General features: G+C 47.6%; 1 protein-coding gene across 1 annotated transcript; it reads right to left on the reverse strand.

Moving 5' to 3' along the window:
- Positions 1-7,325: 7,325 nt before the first annotated feature.
- LOC136586658 (eukaryotic translation initiation factor 1b) lies at positions 7,326-14,360 on the reverse strand. Its single transcript, XM_066584818.1, has 4 exons — positions 14,129-14,360; positions 9,038-9,201; positions 8,780-8,881; positions 7,326-7,644 (listed from the first exon to the last, which is right to left on the reverse strand). The coding sequence occupies exons 1-4, from the start codon at positions 14,157-14,159 to the stop codon at positions 7,600-7,602; spliced, it is 342 nt and encodes a 113-aa protein (XP_066440915.1). The 5' UTR covers positions 14,160-14,360; the 3' UTR covers positions 7,326-7,599.
- Positions 14,361-22,183: the final 7,823 nt, after the last annotated feature.

Below are 22,183 nucleotides of genomic sequence, written 5' to 3' on the forward strand. Positions count from 1 at the left end.
CCGCCTGTCAACTGACAGTGCCGACAGGCTTACACTCATAAAGATGAACAAAGCCTGGATTTCCCCAAACTTCTCTTCTCCACCAGCGGACAGCAGCGGTACCTAAACAATACGTAGGCTGCACCCGCGGATGGAAGCATCGTTCTCTATCACCATAAAAAACGGGGACCTTTTAGCTTCATCAATCTGTGTATTATATTCATCTTCCTCCTCCTGCTCCTCCTCCTGAAACCTCACGTAATCACGCAGAACGGGCAATTTTTCTTAGGCCGACAAGGCTCAGTCATATTACTTTTGTAAACAATGTTTATACGTTTCAATTCTCATTAAAGCATTGAAACTTGCACCTGAACCAATTTTTATTTTAACTGGGCTGCCTCCAGGCGTAGTTACAAATTAAGCCACAGTAACCAAAGCGATTAATGGGTTTCACCTGCCCTCTTAGTTGGGCATGGGCAATTTTTCTGAGGTACATTAGTACTGTTGGTACACCAATTTTTTTGGGCCCTCGCCTACAGTGTAATCCTAGTAATTTTTATGGGCTTCGCCTGCACTCATGATACAGCAAGGTGTGTGGGGTTCGCCTACACTTTTGCTACATAAATGTAACTGGGGCCTTGTCTATACTGCACCTACTGAAATGTGAAAGAGACTGTTATCTCCCTAAACTGCTGCAAGGGGAATGTTACTGTGGCCTGTCTTGACTGCTACTATTACTGAAATGGAACTAAGACTGTGCTCCCCCTATACTGCTGCTTCAGAATTGTTACTGGGGCCTGTCTTGAGTGCTACTATTACTGAAATGGAACTAAGACTGTGCTCCCACTATACTGCTGCTAGTGATATGTTACTGGGGCCTGTCTGGACTGCTACTACTACTGAAATGGAACTAATACTGTGCTCCCCCTATAATGCTGCTAGTGATATGTTACTGCGGCCTGTCCCTAATGCTACCGCTGAAATGTTACTAATTCTGTGCTCTGCGTATACCGCTGTTAATGCTATGTCACTGGGGTGTAGAAACGGAGGCTTCCCAAAGACATGATGGCGGCGAGGCAATTTCCCACCAACGCGGTTACTGTTAAGGTGCATATAACCACGGACACGTGGAGAGGACACGTAGTGCCTCAAAAACATCCCCCTCCTCCACCAACAATGAAAACATTCTTGGCAAATACCTTTGCATTGGTCCGTCTGGTGGCATTCCAAGAATTTCACCTTTACCGACACAACAAGAGAGCCCCCCCACCATCCCCCCGCCATGGCCCACTTAATCCTGGCCACATTCCGAAAACCAACTAAATAAAACCGCGCTACTAGGTCCGCAGTCGCCACCACATTCCCACCAACACAGTTACTGTTAAGGTACATATTACCAGTCTGACTGGGGCATGCAGTGTGGGCCGAAGCTCACCTGTATTTAATCTGACGTTAGCTCTGCTGTCCAGGGCACTGCAATGGGATGTTTATGTACCGCCGGTGGGTTCCAGGGAGCCACCCATGCTTTGGGTCCACACGGACTTCACATTAGGGATTTGTACCTGCCTGTGTCTATGTATTAAAAACCCCGGTCAGACTGGGGCATACAGTGTGGGCCGAAGCCCACCTGCATTTAATCTGACGTTACCTGTGCTGGGCAATACAATGGGATTTATTTATGTAACGCCGGTGGCTTCCTGGGACCCACCCATGCTGTCGGTCCACACGGAGTTGTACCTGCCTGTGTCTACTTATAAAGAACCCCAGTCTGACTGGAGCATGCAGTGTGGGCCGAAGCCCACCTGTATTTAATCTGACGTTAGCTCTACTATCCAGGACACTGCATTGGGACAAACTACAGGATCAATACAGCGCTAATGAGACGTGCACAGCTACGCTAGCATTGGAGTCCGCTGTAGGCACGCGATTGCTGAGGGTTTGTGTGCAGAGACCTATGTCCTGGGTGCAGTAAAAGTCCGCTTCCAGCCTAGGATTGCTGAATCTGTGGGCTGAGGCCTATGCCGTGGGCGCGGTGCAAGTCTGCCATGTTTGGCCGCTCAGATCAATTTTTGGTTCATGTCTTGGGTTTCCTAGGACCCCCCCTATGCTGTTGGTGCAAACTTAGTTCCCATTGCGGTGTTTGACCTGTTTGGCACAAAGGCACTGACTGACTTGGGTAGGGGGCAGAGCGCTGACGGCTTTCCCCTTGCAGTGTGGATTGAGCTATGCGACACCTTGACAGAATGAATACTGTGTGGCACATGGATTCCCCATTGCTATGCCCACGTTTGCAGCTCCTGATGGAGGTGGCACAGGATTCTATTTCTCATTGCTTCTGTACAGCAATGTGGGCTATCGCCCCACCCCTTTTAAAGAGGGTCGCTGCCTGGCCCTGCCAACCCTCTGCAGTGTGTGCCTGCGGTTCCTCCTCATGGCAGACGCACTTATAAATAGACATGAGGGTGGTGTGGCTATGAGGCCAGCGTGTGGCATGAGGGCAGCTGAAGGCTGCGCAGGGACACTTTGGTGTGCGCTGTGGACACTGGGTCGTGCGGGGGAGTTGGGCAGCATGTAACCCAGGAGAAGTGGCAGCGGAGTGTCATGCAGGCAGTGATTGTGCTTTGTTGGAGGTAGTGTGGTGCTTAGCTAAGGTGTTCCTTGCTAATGAGGGTTTTTCAGAAGTAAAAATTGTTGGGGGGGGGGGGGGCACTCTTGCCGCTATTGTGGCTTAATAGTGGGACCTAGGAACTTGAGATGCAGCCCAACATGTAGCCCCTCGCCTGCTCTATCCGTTTCTGTGTCGTTCCCATCACTTTCTTGAATTTCCCAGATTTTCACAAATGAAAACCTTAGCGAGCATCGGCGATATACAGAAATGCTCGGGTCGCCCATTGACTTCAATGGGGTTCGTTACTCGAAACGAACCCTCGAGCATCGCGAAAAGTTCAACTCGAGTAACGAGCACCCGAGCATTTTGGTGCTCGCTCATCTCTAGTAGTTACTAATATATCCTGATCTCAATGGATAGAAGATTTGAGACCTCAGGATAGTTATTCCATACTAGATGGTACTATTCACAGCTCCCTTGATTTGGCAGATATCAATCAAAATATATGACCCGTCTCCTAATATCTAGAGATTGGTCAAAGCGATTTGATAATATCGCTAGCTAAGGCAAGGTCCGTTTACCATGACCCCATTGCCCTGATATCAAAGCCAAAACTTTCAAAGCTCAGCATAAAACAGGGGGCAATACCCCCTTAGCCTAAATTTAGACCTGCAAAAGTAATCAATCGACCAGCTTGCTAAACTAGCTCAAGCCTTGGTCAGATAGTCGTGACCGCATTAGCTAACTGTTTAGACTAAAAATAGGAGCGCTGAGTAGAGAGCATCTTTCTATTAGGCTAAGTTTAGATAGAGAGTTGTGTAGCCTCCTGCCCTGATGATGGGTAGGTGGCCATCTGATTGCGTCCAGGGCTGTCTCATGTTATATAGCCTAAGGCCTTTAACACTCCCCGCCCAGGCTAGACGCCGGCCACCAATCACAGGCTCACGTATAATTAGCCATGTGCATCAGATAGTCCGTCCTCCTTCTTTATTGATCCTTGTAATTAAACAACCCCTCCTTAGTAACCCTTCGTTGAAGCTCCAGATCGGTGCACATTCTATGTAATCACCTTGTTAACGTTTGCATTATATGTATTCAAAACATATGCTGTCCGATCGCTCCTTACATCCTCCGGTGCGAGATGATTAGAGGCTTACGTCATTAAGGTTCGTCTAATCTCCAGGAGGAGTAAAATGTCAGAGCGCCGACGCATGATGACGTCAGACGTACGGCGTCGGATGACCTTGCGTGTCATGTGACGCAATCATGTGACCGCATTCGATGCACGTTACGGAAGGGAGGAGACAGCAGACCATGTGTGATCACGTGACCGCGTTCAACGCCTGTCACGGATGGGAGAAGACAGCAAGTAGTGTATGATGATATACGTCATAGAGGAGGAGCTGATCTCAGAACGTAGGGTTAATGTCTCTAGATTTAGTCAGAGATGGCAGAGTGTTATACAATGGTCATCATCTTGTCGAAGTCCATAAAGGATATCGCACGCTTGTTTTACCATCACAGAAGTGTGAGTGATCAATGTGGTTTCAGCAGAGAATACATCAAGGACAAAATATGATAAATAGATATACAATATGATGATCTCCTACGCATTATATTGGGTGCTTAAAAAGGCACTTCATAATTATATTTATAGGAGAATTATCACCAGTTATGTAAGAGATAGTGATCTCCTATATCTGCTACATCTTTTTGAAACTGTAAGAGAGGACCCATCCTCTACTGTGGAGCAACGTTATGTTCCATCAAGTCACTCGAGACACATGGTCTAGGTGGAGATAAGTATAATAAGTATAGACATTATACTGTCCGATTGTTCGATGACAATGAAGGTAAGTATTACTGTGTGGAGATCTATCCATGTATGGATAAATCGCAGTGATGGTGTCTGCCCAGTATATTTTAAGGGGGAGGGGGGAGGAAAAAGGAACCAGAAGGAGGGGGGAGGGGGATGTAAATGATCTTGGCTGAGTCTGGGACTGGGATATATCGGCCCAAACAGATATTTGGATGTAACATTGATAAGTGTCCCGACATGATAAAGAATGGATAAACTAGAGGTTTGAAAAAAAAACATTGGAGAGCTATGACTCAAGAGACAGACGATAAGGGTATATTTAATGAAACTATTAAACGAGAGGATCTCATTGACGCCTTGAGGGTGGACAGATTTAAGTCTGAAAATCCACTCTGCTTCCTTTTGTAGAAGCCTCTTATTATGTAGAATTTAGTCTCACTCTGAAACTTCCCTCGTGTGGCGACACTGACATTTATGAGCACGTGTGTTTTGTCTCTGTCCTTTATTTCATCAGTTGATGATCGACCCCAATGTGTTTAAGATATTTGAAATAAAATATTATAGTTTTAAGGGATCTTCTGTGATTCGGGCTTTTATATAGTATGTTGTGGTGCCATTTCTTCCCTCAGTAAGCAAATGGACATCCACGTGTTAAAAAAAATATAAAAAAGACCCCAAAACCTTCTTCTATTGATTTTATGGTCCAGTTCTGATGGGCAAATGTGTATTGTAGGCACCATCAGTGGACAAGGGTCAGTATGGGCGCTTTGACCAGCTATAAAGCAAGCTGTGATATAGTATGTTCTGACACCCATCATAGTTAGCATTAAAGGGCTTGCCTGATTGTAAACCATCAATGGTCTCGGCAAGGGTGTGCGGCTCAGGATCTCCTCTGATCAGTTGTTTGTTGGGCGAGTCTGTTTGTGCAATGGAGCTACTTTCTGCAGGAAGCAGATAGCTGTTTTCACAGTAGTGGCCCAGCTTGGTATTGCACACAAAGCTTCCATTGACTTCAAGTCTGTCCACTATAGTCAGAAAGTAACTCCTACAGAAGTCAGCTCATTGCTGACACTGAAGAGCTGATCAAAAGGGGAGCCCGGAAGACACCCCCACTCCACTACTGAGCACACAAAGCTGCAGACAAGTCCCGTTGTAAACCATTGATAAACCCAACTTTCAGTAATTTAGGCTGCAGTAACTATTCTGTAAGAACAGACCATGTGGCAAACCTTCATTACCCCAAATCCTCTAACCCGTTTACACGTGTGAGCTGTTTAGACTGGCAAATCGCCACGAATTGTTCACTTCTCATTCAGTGTTCCAGATTCATGTGAAAAATTGAACAGAAGTGTTTAAAACACAAGACGAAATCAAAGACGAATTTTCAGTCTTGCTAAAACTGAATGAGAAGTGCGCGATTCTCATTTGGTCCTTAGCTTGCATTTAAAGAGCGATTGCTCACTTCCCCTAATTTTGAGGTGTCGAATTCAGGGGAAGATTCAGTTTCTATCACACCACAGTTCGGATTAGTGGCCCAACAAATGAGCCCTATGTTCGCTTTCCATCACTCAATTTGGGAAGCATTTCTTTCAAGTTATTGAATTTAAAGCTTTTGATGAAGCTCAAAGTTCTTCATCATGTAAACTTGATAAGCAGCTGAGGGAAAATGGCCTTACTTAGCTCAACCAATGGAGTATTCTTCACATTGTCTTCCAGGTAGATAAGACTTCCTCCCAGGCCATTTCTTGACTTTGGAGTGGTTGTTGGTGTCTTGGCTGTCCCATAAGCATTAGAAAAAGCAGTGAACCTACCCTGTAAGCAGTGCACCTACCCTGTAAGCAGTGCTACAGCTTTTAACTGTTTCTCTTGTGTGCACTGCATAGGCCAAAGACAATGACGGGGTTAGTTGCCATTATGCAATAGCACGGCTTAAGCTGGTTTTACTGGAATCAATAGTCACCACTCCTGTGGGTTATGCCGAATACTCAGCTCCATCATCAAGCCATTCACATATATAGAGATTTTGAAACACTATTCAATGCGTGTGTATACAGCTACTTGATCTGTTAACATTTTTTGTCCCTTCAGCTAGAAGGTTCCAGTCTAGACCCCAATAGTTCAGCTTCCTGTTTAAGAAGTTGTAAATCACGGACCATATAGTTTAGTTCCTTCTGTTCAGTGACCTGTCATGAGATTCAGGGTTGTACTCTCTACAGGTCTTATTCGCTTTCCTCTGCTAGGTCTAATGTAGTGGTTTGCAGGTTACAGACAGAAATAGGCAAGCCTTCCCCATGAGGCACAGGTTTATGCACCGAAGGCACATCTGATGTCTTATGTCCGGTTTTACTAAAAGATCCTGCAGTATTTGTGAGGCAAGAACAATCCCCACGATTAGTTGCCTCATGCCAAGCCACTGGAACAGCAGACGACATGGCTCGGCGCTTTCCTTTCATCCATTCTGTAGTAGTTGCGCAGGTCATGCAAGCAATACGAGGTACGAAGTTTTTACCCCAATCCCCCGAGAGCGCAATCAAAACAATTTATAAGCCTTCCTAACTAAATCAGTGATTGGATTTTGGAACGAGTTCTCCACACAAACAATATTTGTCAGGGTGGTTTAAACCAAGTTTACCAGTTGCCATAGTACTAACTAGAACTGACATGTCAGAATGTCACTAGCTCACACAGGAGACCCAAAAGACAAAGAAATGCCAATACACTGAGGTAACAATGGAGAAGTGCTTCATGCAGGTTACAATACACACTAAACAACAGCACCTCTATAGGTTAATGCTGGTACCCTTCCTGCACAACTACATTGTTCTGCCATCTAATGACCATTTTTAGCACTTCATCCACTGTATTACATCCCAATAAAGACGTTTATGTATATAAAATTAAATTAGTGACTATGCTAAATTCACAAAAAAGGCCAAATTTTAATAAAATAGAAAATAATCTAAATCACATAAAAACATTATACGATACATTTCCAAAGGCAAATTTGAATTCTATAGCCAAAAATCCATAAGAATTGATGTATTACACACCATATGCAAAAAGGCTGCTGACTAGTGTAATCATGCACAAGAGGACCTAGAGTCAAATGCTCAGACGTAGTAAGAGTCCTTCTACTGCAAGTCATGTTTGAAGAGTGCCGGCCGTGGCAGGAAAGGAGGATAGAATTCACATCTCAGAACCCATGGACCTTCAGCTGTTCTTCCTTAACAATGCCAATCTGCAAGAACAGGAACGAAATTAGCATACGATGCAGTTTTGTATACAATGTCAGCTGTATAACACATTTACACAATGGTCATTCAGTAGTACAGTTACAAAAAATAATCAGTGATCAATTACTTAATTTAGAACTTAAGGGTCCAGTTTTGCAAAGTCTCTATCAAATATTAAGATTAGCAGTGTGGTGCTGCAGCTCTATAGGCCATAGCCTTCAGAAGTGTTTATTTGCAGGTTGCCATGGACACGTCCTGTAGGTATTTCAGCTCTACAGGTCGGGCATGCTCAGTAAGAACAACCAGGGATTGTTTATTCAGCCATTGGGACTGGATTACTGACCAACAGCAGGAGAGCACCAGTGGGGACATGCAGGGAGTTGTGGCAAGTGTATTTTCAAGCTGCAAGTCAGCAGGGGTGTAGCAGCCACCTTGGAAAACAGCTACATAGAAACACCAGAAACAGGACAGGTTGGTAATGGATGCGAGTGCTCTGCCCATAACCAGCCGTGCATAAACAAGGCAAACAACTTTCATCTGTAAGTTTGCTTCACAATTGGAATATCTTTTTAAGTTAGGCCTCCAGTCCATGGGAGATTCTTCATAGTGTCATCCACGGCGACAATCCACACACAGGTAACACATGAAACGACTTCCACTGCAAAGCGCAGTCCGATGTACACGAGCGGAAATCGTGGGGTGCTGTGATTTTCCACGATGAACCTATCATAGTGACAGATTCATTGCTGGGCGGGGGAAACGCAGTGACTTAGTGGTCTCCCACAGTAAAAATCTGCTTGCGTTAAAACGCAACACCCGTGGACAGGCGGCCTTATGGAGACCAAACACTGGCAATGGAGTACCTAAAACACTATAAAAGTTTATCTTAAAAAAAAAAAAAAAAATTTTAAAGCCCACCGCCTTCTGCATCCTTTCACACAGACTTTTTTTTTTGCAGAGATCCAGCTGTTATAGGGAGTGTCTAGGCAATTTGCCTACTAACGGTTATAAAGCAAGCTTGGTGCCGCATGTTTTAGAGGCATTCATGTTACCATCGGCACCAAGTGTATGTACCGCATGTGCCCATGGTGAGGCAGCAGTAATGATTCCCGATCCTTCATACAAGCCAGCATTACTTACTTCCATAAGGAACTGACAGATGTTCTTCCTCTGATCGCCCTGAAGCTGAATGACTTCACCGTACTCGGGATGTTCGATTACAGTACCATTACAGGCAAATTTCTAGGACAGAAACAGAACAATGACTTCACAAGGAGCCGCTCAGTGTCGTGGCCATGGATATTCTACAACTACTGTGTAACTTCTCCCTTCAGGGTCTTCGGGTCGGGCATTACCAGCCCCCTCATGTAGCCGGTATAACCTTAGTGAGACATTTACCTTCTTGAAGGCTTTTACAAGTTTCTTTTTGTCGTAATCATCTGCGATGCCCTGTACGGTGGTCAGAGTCTTTCTGCCGTTTCGTTGTTGGATTCTTATATGGATATAATCTTCAGTCCCTGCCGGGAGTAAGTCGTCACCCTTAGTTGCATCAGCAAAGGGGTCTGAAAGACAAACAGGGAACATTTTACATTGAAGACCAAGCTTGAGAAGCCATACATAACCCCATCACAACCTCCTTAAAGAAAGGGGGTCACAAGACCCTACTCCTCCCTGCTGGACCTGTGGTCATGTATGTACCCCGCCCCTCTCTGGGGTCTATGGGGACATTAGAAGAGGCCCCCAGTGATCACACATCAGGTGGTAGATGTACCTTGTGAGACATTTCCTTGACGTTTAGTATCCCATGCTAGTCATTCAGATGCCCCAGTTGTCCCGCACCGCCTCAGGTCCTACAGCCACAAACAGGCCCAATAAGCTTTGGGAAAGGCCCTCTGACCTCACAGTACATGTAGGACCTGGTTATTAGTTATGCACAGACCCTACATGCGCCTGTATACCCTTCATAGTTGGCGGCCAAGTGAGCATTCAGCCAATATATACAATGGATCAGACACGTTTACCACGGGAAGTCTCTACTGACGACTTCTGTCCAGGGACAGAAGGATAGAACTGGAGATGGAGCCATGCACGTCAGCCGGAGGCCTCAAGGCTTCACACCTCCTGAATTACAGCGGAGCCGAACTACAAATCCACAAGTTAGACTGCAGCAGGTCTGTGGAGTTTAGTGAAGGGTTTCACCACTGACTGCAGTGAGTTCTGCATCAGATATCGGTCATATTCAGTGATGTCGGGCCGTACTTGGGATCCCAGAACACATAGCCAAATAAGAGTAACCCTGAGGTCACCGTCACCACTGCAGGTTAAGGCCTAGTGCCCACGGCCATGACGGGCTCCGCAAGCAGAATTCCGCAGCGGAGTTAATCAAGGTGCCCCCCAGAGACCCCCATACTCCCATCCGGATCCGCTGCCCAATGTCCCGCATGACGTGCCGGCGCAATGGAAGCGGTCCGCGTGTACGCCTGCAGCACATAGAACATGCTGCAGGTGATTATGGGTGAATTCACTGGGTGAAATTCCACTCTGTGAGCATTGCGCTATTATGCTCAATAGAACCTAATAGCTGCAGGCCAACATTGCAGATTTACGCCGTGTGATATGTGGCGGAACTCCGCCCGTGGGAATTAAAGGGGTTGTCCGGCCAGAAACATTGCATGTCATTACTTCTGTTTGCCCATTTCCATGCACTTTGTAATATACATTGTGCATGGAAAATGAAGCAAACAGAAGTTTTGGACTTCTCCTCCGTCGTCCCTGGTTACCACAAGAATCTTCTCTTCTTGTCGGGCCGCAGCAGCTCGTCGGCGTGGGAACGAGCCTCTTCTCATCCGCGCATGCGCAGTTCTTCTCTCTGCAGCCCGGACCGATATACGATCTCCTTGTGTGCAGGGGGAGGAGGATGGAAGAGCCTCAGAGCAGGAACTGAGCTCCCGCCCCCTCTCTGCCCCTCTGCACTATTTTCAATGAGGAGAGGCGGGACAGCTTAGCCCCGCCCCTGTCCCACCTCTCCTCATTGAAAATAGTGCAGAGGGGCGGAGAGGAGGCAGAGAGGGGGCGGGAGCTCAGTTCCTGCTCCTCGCTCTTCCACCCCCCCCCCTCCCTGCACACAAGGAGATCGTATATCGGTCCGGGCTGCAGAGAGAAGAACTGCGGAACTGCGCATGCGCGAATGAGAAGAGGCTCGTTCCCGCGCCGACGAGAAGATTCTTGTGGTAACCAGGGACGACGGAGGAGCAACACAGGGGGAGGGGGGGGGGGGGGGGGGCTGGGGGCACCCCTTCAGGCAAGTCCAAAACTTGTTTGCTTCATTTTCCATGCACAATGTATATTACAAAGTGCATGGAAATGGGCAAACAGAAGTAATGACATGCAATGTTTCTGGCCGGACAACCCCTTTAAGCCTTAGTCTTCAGCTTCTAGAGGCCGGCTGCCAGTGCAACCAAGTCAGGTTGAATATCCATCTGTTAGGAGGTCTGACAGATACCCACAGGCGACCTCTGTGGAGTCAGCACCCCATCTTTCAAAAAAGTAATTTTTTTTCATAAGTTCTGGATGCACCCCGAAGAGTTCTAGAGTTCCCAATTAATTTTAAAAATAGTTCTAGCGAATTAAGCAAAAAAACCCAACAAATGTATCTCGGGGGTGCTAACTTCCAAAAATGATATTACTAAAATCAGCGAGAACTTAGTAGATATGGTTCTAGAGCTTCAAGCATTAAGAGTTTTCTTCAGAACTGTTGAGGTGCTACCCAGAACTCTTAGGCTGGATTCACACAGGGCGGATTTGTCGCGGTTCTGCCGCAGCAGATCCACCCGCGGCCGCTAATCTCGGGATTAGCCAGCCATGTGGATGAGGTTCCTCAGAAACCTCACCCACACGGGACGGCTAATCCGCTGCGGTAAGTCCGGTTGAAGCTGCGGCGGCCGCAGCCACGGTTTCAAAAGATGCAGCATGTCTATTTACTTTTGTTTTTTTGTTTATTTTCTTCGCGGCCGCGCTCTCCTCTATGGGAACGCCGGCCGCAACGGAAAAGCGAGCGGCCGGGCCGCTTCAAAGCCGCCGCGGTTTAAACCGTGGCGGTTCTCCTGGCGGAAATCTCGCGGTTTTTGCTGCGGCCAAACCGCGAGATTTCTGACGGGAATACGCCAAGTGTGAACCCAGCCTTAGGTGTTCCAGGCTGGATGACCTATCCTGCAGGTGGCTGGGGGGTCACCACCAGGACCCCCATCTATGAGCCATCATGCTGCAGGCTGGATGCCATCAGTGGCAGCGCTGGCATTGCTCCCACAAACGGCTGGGCGCGCCGCACTTCTGCTTCTCTTCAGGTGCGCTCACACAGGTGTATGGCGGGTTACAGTTGCCTAAATACATATATACAGCTCTTGTATAGTGCAGGTGCATATTATGTCCATACACGTCACACCGTATTCAGCGCACAGATGGACACGCCGGGACTTGTCTTATAACCAAAATGCACTCGGTGGGCTCTAGTCACTGGTATTATGTGAATGAGCCCTTATGATCTGGACAGGACCCCCTGGCCGTAAGGTGGGGTTCACGGACCCCCTGCATTTACAGGAGCAGCAAAGTGGATGGGATTTTGAAAATCCTGTCCACAAGCTGCAGAAATCTGTACAAAACCCGTGCGGAAATGGTCAATCGGGGCAAATTCACTTAATGAGGGAGTAAATTCCACTCAGGAACCTGTGATTTAGGATCTGCACCTCGTGGTGGTGGGCGAGGCGGGCTGTCCGTGGCGGCGGGCGAGGCGGGCTGTCCGCGGCCGATCTGCTACGGACATTCTGCCGCTGTGTGGACCCAACCCAACGCCAGCTGCACACGGACAGATATCTGCTGTGTAAAACCGCTTTTTCTTTCATATTGGTGGAAACTAATTGCAATTTCCGTGAATGGAGGACAAATGGCAGCACGTTCTGTTAGTGTCTGCATGGACCGCGTCTATTGAAGTCACTGGAGCCGTCTGAACCGCGGCCATCCAGAACTGTAAAACTAAGATTTAAACACAGTGTGCATGATCGACAGCGAGGGCAAACCCGCCCTGTGTGAACCTAGGCTAAGGGGTAGCAAACATGTCATAAGGGCTTATTGACATCAGGGGTGCAGCCGCGGTAGGCGGGGTCTACACCGGGCAGGTTTGCTGCGGTTTACTGTTGCATATCCACAGCATTTACAGCCCAAGGCGGAGTCAGCGTGTTCGGGCAAATGGCCGCACAGAGGATGGAGTTAGTCCGCACTGCGGAGGGGATGAAGACCCTCACAGCACTCCCCTAGCTGCCGCTGTCTTGCCTCCAGCAAGAGATAGCTGTGATTGGCTGAGCCTGTTGGGGGTCATCTGACCCAGCCAATCCCAGACATTCATTGAAGGGCTGTGATTGGTGCATTGAGCGCCGGCTTTGACGCTTGTGTGAGCCGCCCCGCTGACATGAACAGGAGCGTGGTGCAGCACTGAGCAATGTACAAGGCAGTGAGCAGCGCCCCCTGCCTGCGGCCCTCCCTCACTGCGTTGTGTATGTGGGGTCTGTTAGCAGAACCAGTGATTGTTACCCATAATTGTGAGGAGTCGCAGGGCGCCTGTCAGTGCCGGCCACAGAATCCACACCCAGCTGTGTGAGGCGGGGGTACTGCACCCCTAGACTAGAGCGCTGCCACAGCGGGGGGCATGTGTCACCAGACCACCCCAATCACACCAGCAGCCATGCCGTAAGAAGGGCCTCGTCAGAACAGGCCGCTAGCAACCGCCAGAGGGTCACACGGGAGAACTGTTCACCAGCGGACTCCTACCACAGCGCCCCCCATCCATGACGGCATGCAGCACAGCGGGTCCTCACACAGCGCCCCCCATCCATGACGGCATGCAGCACAGCGGGTCCTCACACAGCGCCCCCCATCCATGACGGCATGCAGCACAGCAGGTCCTCACACAGCGCCCCTCTGTGGCATTATGCGGCGCAGCAGGTCCTCACACAGCGCCCCCCATCCATGACGGCATGCAGCACAGCAGGTCCTCACACAGCGCCCCTCTGTGGCATTATGCGGCGCAGCAGGTCCTCACACAGCGCCCCCCATGAAGGTGTGCGGCGCAGCGGGTCCTCACACAGCGCCCCCCTGTGGCAGCATACAGCACAGCAGGTCCTCACACAGCACCCCCCCCCCCCCCCCCCCCGTGGCAGCATGCAGCATGCAGCACAGCGGGTCCTCACACAGCGCCCCCCTGTGGCAGCATACAGCACAGCAGGTCCTCACACAGCGCGCCCCTGTGGCAGCATGCAGCACAGCGGGTCCTCACAGCGCCCCCCCCGTGGCAGCATGCAGCACAGCGGGTCCTCACAGCGCCCCCCCGTGGCAGCATGCAGCACAGCGGGTCGTCACACCACTAGAGAATGACCCCCACTCCAGTATTAACAGGCCTACATGGAGCAGCCCCCTTCCGCGCCGCTAGGCGGCACTCACCGAAAGAGTTGAGGTTCTGTATAGAGGACATGCGATATTATTAGGTGCACGGAGTGCGGAGGAAACGCTGGCGGCGGCCGGGGATGAAGAGCGGACTAGAGCTGCTGTGGACGGCTGTGCCAGGAGCGGAGCAGGGAGGCCGGGCGTGGGCTGACGAGGCGCGGCTACAACAAGGCCTACAACAAGCCTAAACCTGCTTGCTTGCGGTTTAGAACAAAATGGCCGCGTTGCGGCTTTTTAGCTGTTTGCTTCAGCCACCGGTCACGTGACGTACCCACCCTGACGTGGCACTTCGGGTATTGTAGTTTCTTACGGCCTTCTGTACGCGCTGACTTGAGGGGGGGCGGAGACAGAAATGGACTACAGTTCCCAGAACGCAGCGCTGTCGCCGGAAGCTGCTGGTTGTCCAGTAGGGAGGAGGGGAAGGGTGTGAGGGGCGTGGCCGCGGCTTGTTTACCTGTTGCTGGGGTGTAATAGTCTGGGCTGGCAGCCATGTCTTTTTCTCTCCAGCATTTAGTATTGGTTGACCAGTTTTTTCAGAGTGGTCACACGTAGCAGTGTGCTCGGCCTGTAGATGTGAAGTTAATGTGCACTCAGGCGTAAGAGTACCGCCTATTACGCAGTAATTCACAGGCTTACGCAGTTCCAATGACACTAGCGCAAAAAAGAGCGCAGCATGTTCTATTTTGCCGTACGTGACACACCGTCGTTCTCTATGGGTGCGTATATACGCGTGCCGAAAGCAATGGAATTCCGTACAGGCGGCATGTATGCGTGCTGTTGTGAAGGGGCAGCGCAGGAAATACAAACCAAAGAAACGGGCGTTAAATACGCTGTTGTGCGCAGTACAAAATCGCTGCCATACGTGGCAGTACGCAGGGCCACGGCCGGCACCATGGCGTTGTACGCATACAGCCGTGTGAGCCCAGCGTTAGTTTAGGAGAAAAGTAATGCCTGTGCAGGGCTCGTTCGCACCGCGTAAGCGCAAGCGCATTTCAGCCGCACAAATACGCCACGTGTTTACGTGTCCGAAATGTACTTCCGTCCGCTCCGGCGTGTATTTGTGTGCGCAACACAAATACAAAATCACATAGACGTGCCTATATGTGCAGTAAATACGCCGGGGCTCTGCATATATCCTGCACATTTACACGCCCATTGATTGCTATGGGCTCTTGCGGTACGCAAATGCGCTTCAAGATGGATCATACCGCGTATTCTTTCACACAATCGCACGTTGTGGTTTCTGTTCGCTGCGTATTCTGCCGTTAGTTTCTGAGAAGAGTGGCGCTGTGTTACCCCTAGGAGGAGGACATAACTTTTTTTTCGCCTCCACATTTCGAGAGCCGCAGCTTTTTTATTTTCTCCCAGCCGGGCCGTCTGCGGTCTGACATACGTGAGGCGAGATCTATGTTGGTGCCATAATTTTTGGGAAACATAAAATGAGGTATAACAGAAAAAAAACCCAAAACTGCCGTTATTTGTAATGTAGGCGTTTGCTTTTGCGCCTCAGGGCAGGGTAGTAGACTGGAGGTAGTAGACTTCCAACAACCGCGCTCGGTGCAGGACGAAATGTTTATGGGTCTAGGGTCATGCCATAAAATTGCCTTCCCGGTGAACAAGACACTGAAACACCTCTTAACAGATGAATGGGAGAACGCACAGAAAAGGCTGGCTATCTTCCGAAAATTTAAAGATAGGCCTTTGCTAGAAATTGTTGCAAAAGTGTACGCAATATCATTTAATCCCTGCAATGGGATGAAACTGAGAGGGAGGAGACACAGATTAGATATTAGACAGTGAGGGTGATCAATGAGTGGAACAGGCTGCCATGGGAGGTGGTGAGTTCTCATTCAATGGTAGTCTTCAAACAGCGGCTGGACAAATATCTGTCTGGGATGATGTGGTGATTCCTGCACTGAGCAGGGGGTTGGACCCGATGACCCTGGAGGTCCCTTCCAACTCTACCATTCTAGGATTCTATGATTTACTATATGCAACGGTATTATAGCTCATTCTGTTAATAAAATTGCTTTGCATTTACCTCCTTGTCCTTCTTTAAAGACGTAACAGACCCTCAAACACAAAAACTTGGCAACACAGCGTTCCACATAGAACAGGAAATAATTCTGCCTTCCTTCTGTCACGACCTTAAAAGTGATAAGGAACGGCGCTTGCATAACCTGGACGTTAGATGTGCGGTCTTAACCTACTTACAGGTCTGCAAGACCCTTAGAAGATCTGATAACCTATGTCTTCAGTTTAAAGGCCATAGTAAAGGGAAAGCAGCTTCGAAAGACTCCATCGCTAGATGGATGAAAACATCAATCCAGGAGGCATATAAAAGGAAAGACTTGCCTCCCTGGGATGAAAGCCTACTCTACGAGGGCTCTCGCCTCCTCATAGGCTGAACGCAGCGAAGACTCAATGGAGCAAATCTGCAAAGCCGCAACATGGTCTAGCATTCACATGTTATCTAAGCATTATCATTTGGATCTCTATCTGGTAGGGAGTTGGCCTTTGGGCAGAAGGTCCTCCAGGCCGTGGGGTCCACCTAATGGTACCGTTCTAATTTGGTATTGTCTCCATGTGTGCTGTCAGGATGGACGTAATGCTAAAACTAGGATTAATCTTACCGTTAATCCCTTTTCCATGAGTCCATCATGACAGCACATACTTACCCACCCTAGTAGATTACTGAATACTATGCATGGGACATAACAATATGTTGTATTTCCAACAACAATAAAAGATTGGGCCAGATATCCATTGTGATCATTTGAAGTCACTGGAGAATGGTGGTAGGAGGTGGGCTTTTGACTCTCCTCTTCCTGTCCCAGTGGAGTAAGAGGGCAACCTCCATGTGTGCTCTCATGATGAACGCATGAAAAGGGTAATATTAATCCTAGTTTTTGATGCGCAAAAGTCAAACAGGTCAGGCCTGCTGCAGCACTTGTAAAGCAGTGGTATTAGGGTCCATGTACATGGATCCCAAGTATGCAGCCCATGATATCCTAAGGGCCCACGCTTTACCTCTGTATTCAAACACAGGCACATAGAGGTACAGAATGTTCAATATGGTGCTGCGTTATCAACCAGTTCCCCTTTCAGAAGAACTGCAAAGGTATTATATCAGCACTATTAGGAGGTCGCTCCAACTTTACTATCATAATATATTATAAATATATAATATTTTATTGCTCAGTGTCTACTTTTGAGAAATGCATTGACCCTGAGAATTATTGCAGTCATTCTCCAGTAACCCCTTAACAATCCAGGACGTTCAGTTACATCCTGGAGGTTTAAGGCTTGTATAGAGAGGGATCGGGGGTTGATCCCGCTCCATATAATATGGGTGCCAACTGTTTCTTACAGGTGACACTACCTGCACCAGCTTCGATCAGCAGTGCCACTGATCAGAGCTGTTAACCCTTTAAAAGAGATCAACCCTTAAAAAGTGATCAAAAAGTCATATGTACACGAAAGTTGTACCAATAGAAACTACAGGACGTCCCACAAAAAACAATATGAAAAATAGCGGCCATAGATCTCCTTTCGAAGTGCCTCCTAGGGAAATATGGGCGAAATGTTAAATTGGGTTTCCAACCGGAAGATCTGCGCATATACTGAGCCCGCCCATCAATGATGTAAGAAGAAGGACGGTGGAGGTGTGACTCAAAGAGGATTCAGGAGTGGCATTCAATACCGGCTGTCCAATTCCTTTCCGTGTGCTCTTCGCCCCAGGACTAATTGAAACAACTTCATGGACTGGTATTTTCAATCAATTTATTCCTTTTATTCTCATATTGTTTGTGTGCATTTCTATGCACCTTAGTAGAGATGAGCGAGCACGCTCGTTTAAGGCTGCTCATCCCTCGCTGTGGCCCCTGCCGCCCCCCCCCCCCGCATGCTGCTCAGGCGAGTACACAGTTACTCGATAAGACTGCTACTCAGTCGAGTAGCAGCCTTGAACGAGCGTGCCCGCTCATCTCTACTCCTTATCCTTTTTGTAAAAATTTTCTTTTGTATTTTTTTTATCTCCACTTCGCCATACCGTGCACATCTCCACCTCGCCATACCGTGCACACCTCCAGCCCCTTTACCTTCTGTATCACCCCACTGTTTGTAGTATGTAAGCTCGTTGGAGCAGGACCCTAACCCTACTATTTCTATCAATTGATTACTACATGTGACAGTGGTCTTGTTTTATTTTATTTCCTCTGTATTGTAAGTGCTGAGGAATATCTTGGCGCTATATAAATAAAGATTATTATTAACTAGGCACTGCTAACCCTTTGTAGAATAAACCTTAAAACTTTATTTGTCATCCTTGAACACTTTCAGAAATCTATAACCTTGAAGTTTGTTAACTGTGTGGCGGCTGGTGGAAACTGAGGTGGCTGACCTACCTGTCAGAAATGGTCAGTGGTGTCAGCGAGTTGTGTTGGGGCATGCTAGGCCAAGCAAGCTGTGCTTTGGGCTCCACCTTGCACGAGTGCAGGATTCGGGGAGCTTGGAAATAAGTCGACCCTTCGGTCTGCCCCTGGGTGCCGTAAGTCACAGATTGGTGAGTGTCTGACCCACAAAACCCTGTCGACCGTGACGGCGGGCATAATTTCCCTCCTGGAGTGTCTCCTGGGAAAATTTATGACTGAAATATTGAATTGTATTTTTTATCTTGGAATTGTGTGCATCCATTCAGCCTTCCTTTGTGCATCCATTCAGCCTTCCTTTGTGCATCCATTCAGCCTTCCTTTCCTTGATTTCATGAGTAGGAGATGTTGCTGGGACATGTTGAAACTGCATGCAGGATAGGCCTCGTGTGCCGCAGAGTGCTAAGGCAGCAGACTGCAGTCCTAAGTTCTTGCTCACAACCTGAAGGTTGCAGGTTCAATCCCCACTTGGTTCAGGTAGCCAGCTCAAGGTTGACTCAGACTTGAAGCCTTCCATGGTCGGAAAATGAGTGCCCAGCTTGGTGTGGGGTAATAAATAAATTACCTGAAAGCGCTATACAAATTTCCTTCCCCCCCTTTCCCCATGTGTCTCTTCACATTCAGAGTTGAACCAATCCAATCCGTGAGAACTGATACTATATCTTTTACACTTACTTTTCATAGCTGTCTTATATATACTGTATGATCCTTTTTATATATTTTTTATGCGCATTACTATTTTTGTAATAAAGTTTTAACCTTTATTAAGTCAGTCCTTTGTCGCTCTGTAAACAACCCATAGGCCCCGATAAGAGGGGTATTTTTAACAGCTGGATAGCCAGGAGAGTCCGTATCCACTAAGCGAGACGTAAAGGTGGAAGTGCATTAGTATAACAGTCTGCAAATATATGTGCCTTTTTCTAAGAGAGGACAGCAACACCTGTATTTAGTTTGTCAGCTTTGGAAGTCAGTGAGTCATTGCAGTTAAAAGGTGAAGATAACCTATGAGAAATACAAACTTTTTTTCTCAGCTAATGGCCTCATGCCCACGGACGGAGCGGGAAACGCCGGCGGATTTCCACCGCGGGAGTACCGCATTTAAAAACGCTAGTGCCCGCGAGCAATCGTGTAATTCCGCCACAGAAATCTCAAAGTCTTCATTAATATCTAATTAATGGAGACCTCCCGCTGTGGAAAAACGTGGTGAATTAGAACATGCCGCGATTTGTTTCCCGCGGTGGAGATCCATGTCAGAATCATGCATTTGAGCATTCAGCTATTAAGTTCAATATAACTTAATAGCAGTGGAATTCGGCCGCGGATTTACGCCGCGGGAACCACGGTAAAAAAAATCTGTTCGTGGGCCTTAGCCCTACGGCAGGTGTATCCCAAATTAAAAGGGCTCTCTGGTATCTGCAAACTGAATGTACTAAATATATTATGTTTATTAGAAACTAAACTCTAACCTCTTCCTGCACCTTGATGTAACTCTATGTTAAGGTTTCAAGCAACTTCCCGAACCTTGCTGTTTTACCACAAGTGACACCGTGCTGCAACAGCCAGGATTGGAGCTAACTCTGATCCCTGCCTTTTATTCCCTTAGGTGCCACAGTCAATAGCAACCGTGATATTTAAGGAGTTAAACAGGGAGGGTGCTTCCTTTGTTACCCCATTGGTGGTCCCATGTCTGCTGTGCGTTTGCCTATTAGGTTCTGAGGTAAGGCCTAATAAATTGCTTTACAGTAAAACACTGACAGGCAATAACAGTCTGCAATATAGAAGTATTGCAGTGCATTATGGGTATTATTGAAGCAGTCAGAGAATGTCAGGATTCACTAAGAAAAACCCACGACTTTTTTTGATTAAAGGGGTTGTCCCGCGGCAGCAAGTGGGTCTATACACTTCTGTATGGCCATATTAATGCACTTTGTAATATACATTGTGCATTAATTATGAGCCATACAGAAGTTATAAAAAGTTTTATACTTACCTGCTCCGTTGCTAGCATCCTCGTTCCCATGGAGCCGACTAATTTTCGCCCTCCGATGGCCAAATTAGCCGCGCTTGCGCAGTCCGGGTCTTCTGCTGTCTTCAATGGGGCCGCTCGTGCAGAATGCCGGCTCCGTGTAGCTCCGCCCCGTCACGTGCCGATTCCAGCCAATCAGGAGGCTGGAATCGGCAATGGACCGCACAGAAGCCCTGCGATCCACAGAGAGAGAGGATCCCGGCGGCCATCTTCAGCAGGTGAGTATGAAGACGCCGGACCGCCGGGATTCGGGTAAGTACTACCCGGTTTGTTTTTTTAACCCCTGCATCGGGGTTGTCTCGCGCCGAACGGGGGGGGGGGGGGGGGTTAAAAAATTAAAAAAAAAAAAACAGTTTCGTCGCGGGACAACCCCTTTAATACTAAAACTTGACTTTTAATAAAGATATTTAAAAATGTGGAACCCACTATTACAAACACAAGCGATTAATACACATATGACGTCGAGAAATACCCAAGTACTTCCCGTGGGTTTCAACGACAACCTCTGACCACAGAAGCAGTTTTTTTGGGGTACTGAATTTTCGCGAAACAAGAGGGGGATTGACAGGGAGTTTTTTCTTAATAGTCACATCACTTCAAGGTAGTTAGAAAAAATCACATTGAAAGAAAACCCTGTTGAATTTTTATTCCCCAGGAATTTATCGGTACTCCACTCGATCGCAATTATAGCTGTGGAGAAAACTTGTACCCTTACAAAATAACCGACTCCAATTTGGTTCATAAATCCTGGAGTACAATGCTAAGGCTTGTGGTCATTAATTATAAAAGAAAAGAACCATGAAGTGTGTGTCCCGATGTCACTAGGATCTATGACACTCTGTTGGACAAGGGGTTAGTCTGTCTATAAGCAGCAATTGCTGTTCATTCACGGACCCCAGATAGATAAGGCCGTGTAGTTCTTGCAAACTTTAATGCATACACATTCCAGGTACCATGTTACTGATACCCGGTTAATAGAGTCCCAGAAATTTAAGCTCCTGAGATAATCGACGCGTTTCCTCAATTGCATCAAACTTGCAATTGATTCATCAGGATTCTTAAGCTAAATTTATAAAGTCCTTTGTTAATTTGTAACACGGACTAATAACTCCTATTATCACGCTAACAATACACAGTTATTGTGTGAATTAGGAGATAATGATTAGAACAGATGCATAGACTTAGTATCAGGCGATTGTGGATAAACTAAATGTTGTGCATCACTGTTGATTGTTGTACGTAATTCAGATCTGTACACAGAATAAGGGCAGAGATGTTTCTTTTCATGCTGCTATGTGCTCAGCATTAGAGGCCTGAGATCTTGCTACTATTCAGCTAGAGGGATATAGGCAGCTAGGGTAAATGGTATTATATTCCCTTAACAATGCTGCCACTTTGAGCTGTCAATTAACCTGTAAATACCCCAAATGGTGGTTAGATCAATTGGGGTAAATAGAATTCTGCCCTAAATCGTATGTGCATTGACCAACATAATGGCCTCGGTGCTCAGGGTTCGATGTAATTGGCCCAAAGCTACGATATAATAGCACCCAAACAACTGCCAAGATGCGATATTAATAGGTGATCACATCCACA

This window comes from Eleutherodactylus coqui, chromosome 12 (assembly GCF_035609145.1).
Source record: "Eleutherodactylus coqui strain aEleCoq1 chromosome 12, aEleCoq1.hap1, whole genome shotgun sequence".
Taxonomy (NCBI): Eukaryota; Metazoa; Chordata; class Amphibia; order Anura; family Eleutherodactylidae; genus Eleutherodactylus; species Eleutherodactylus coqui.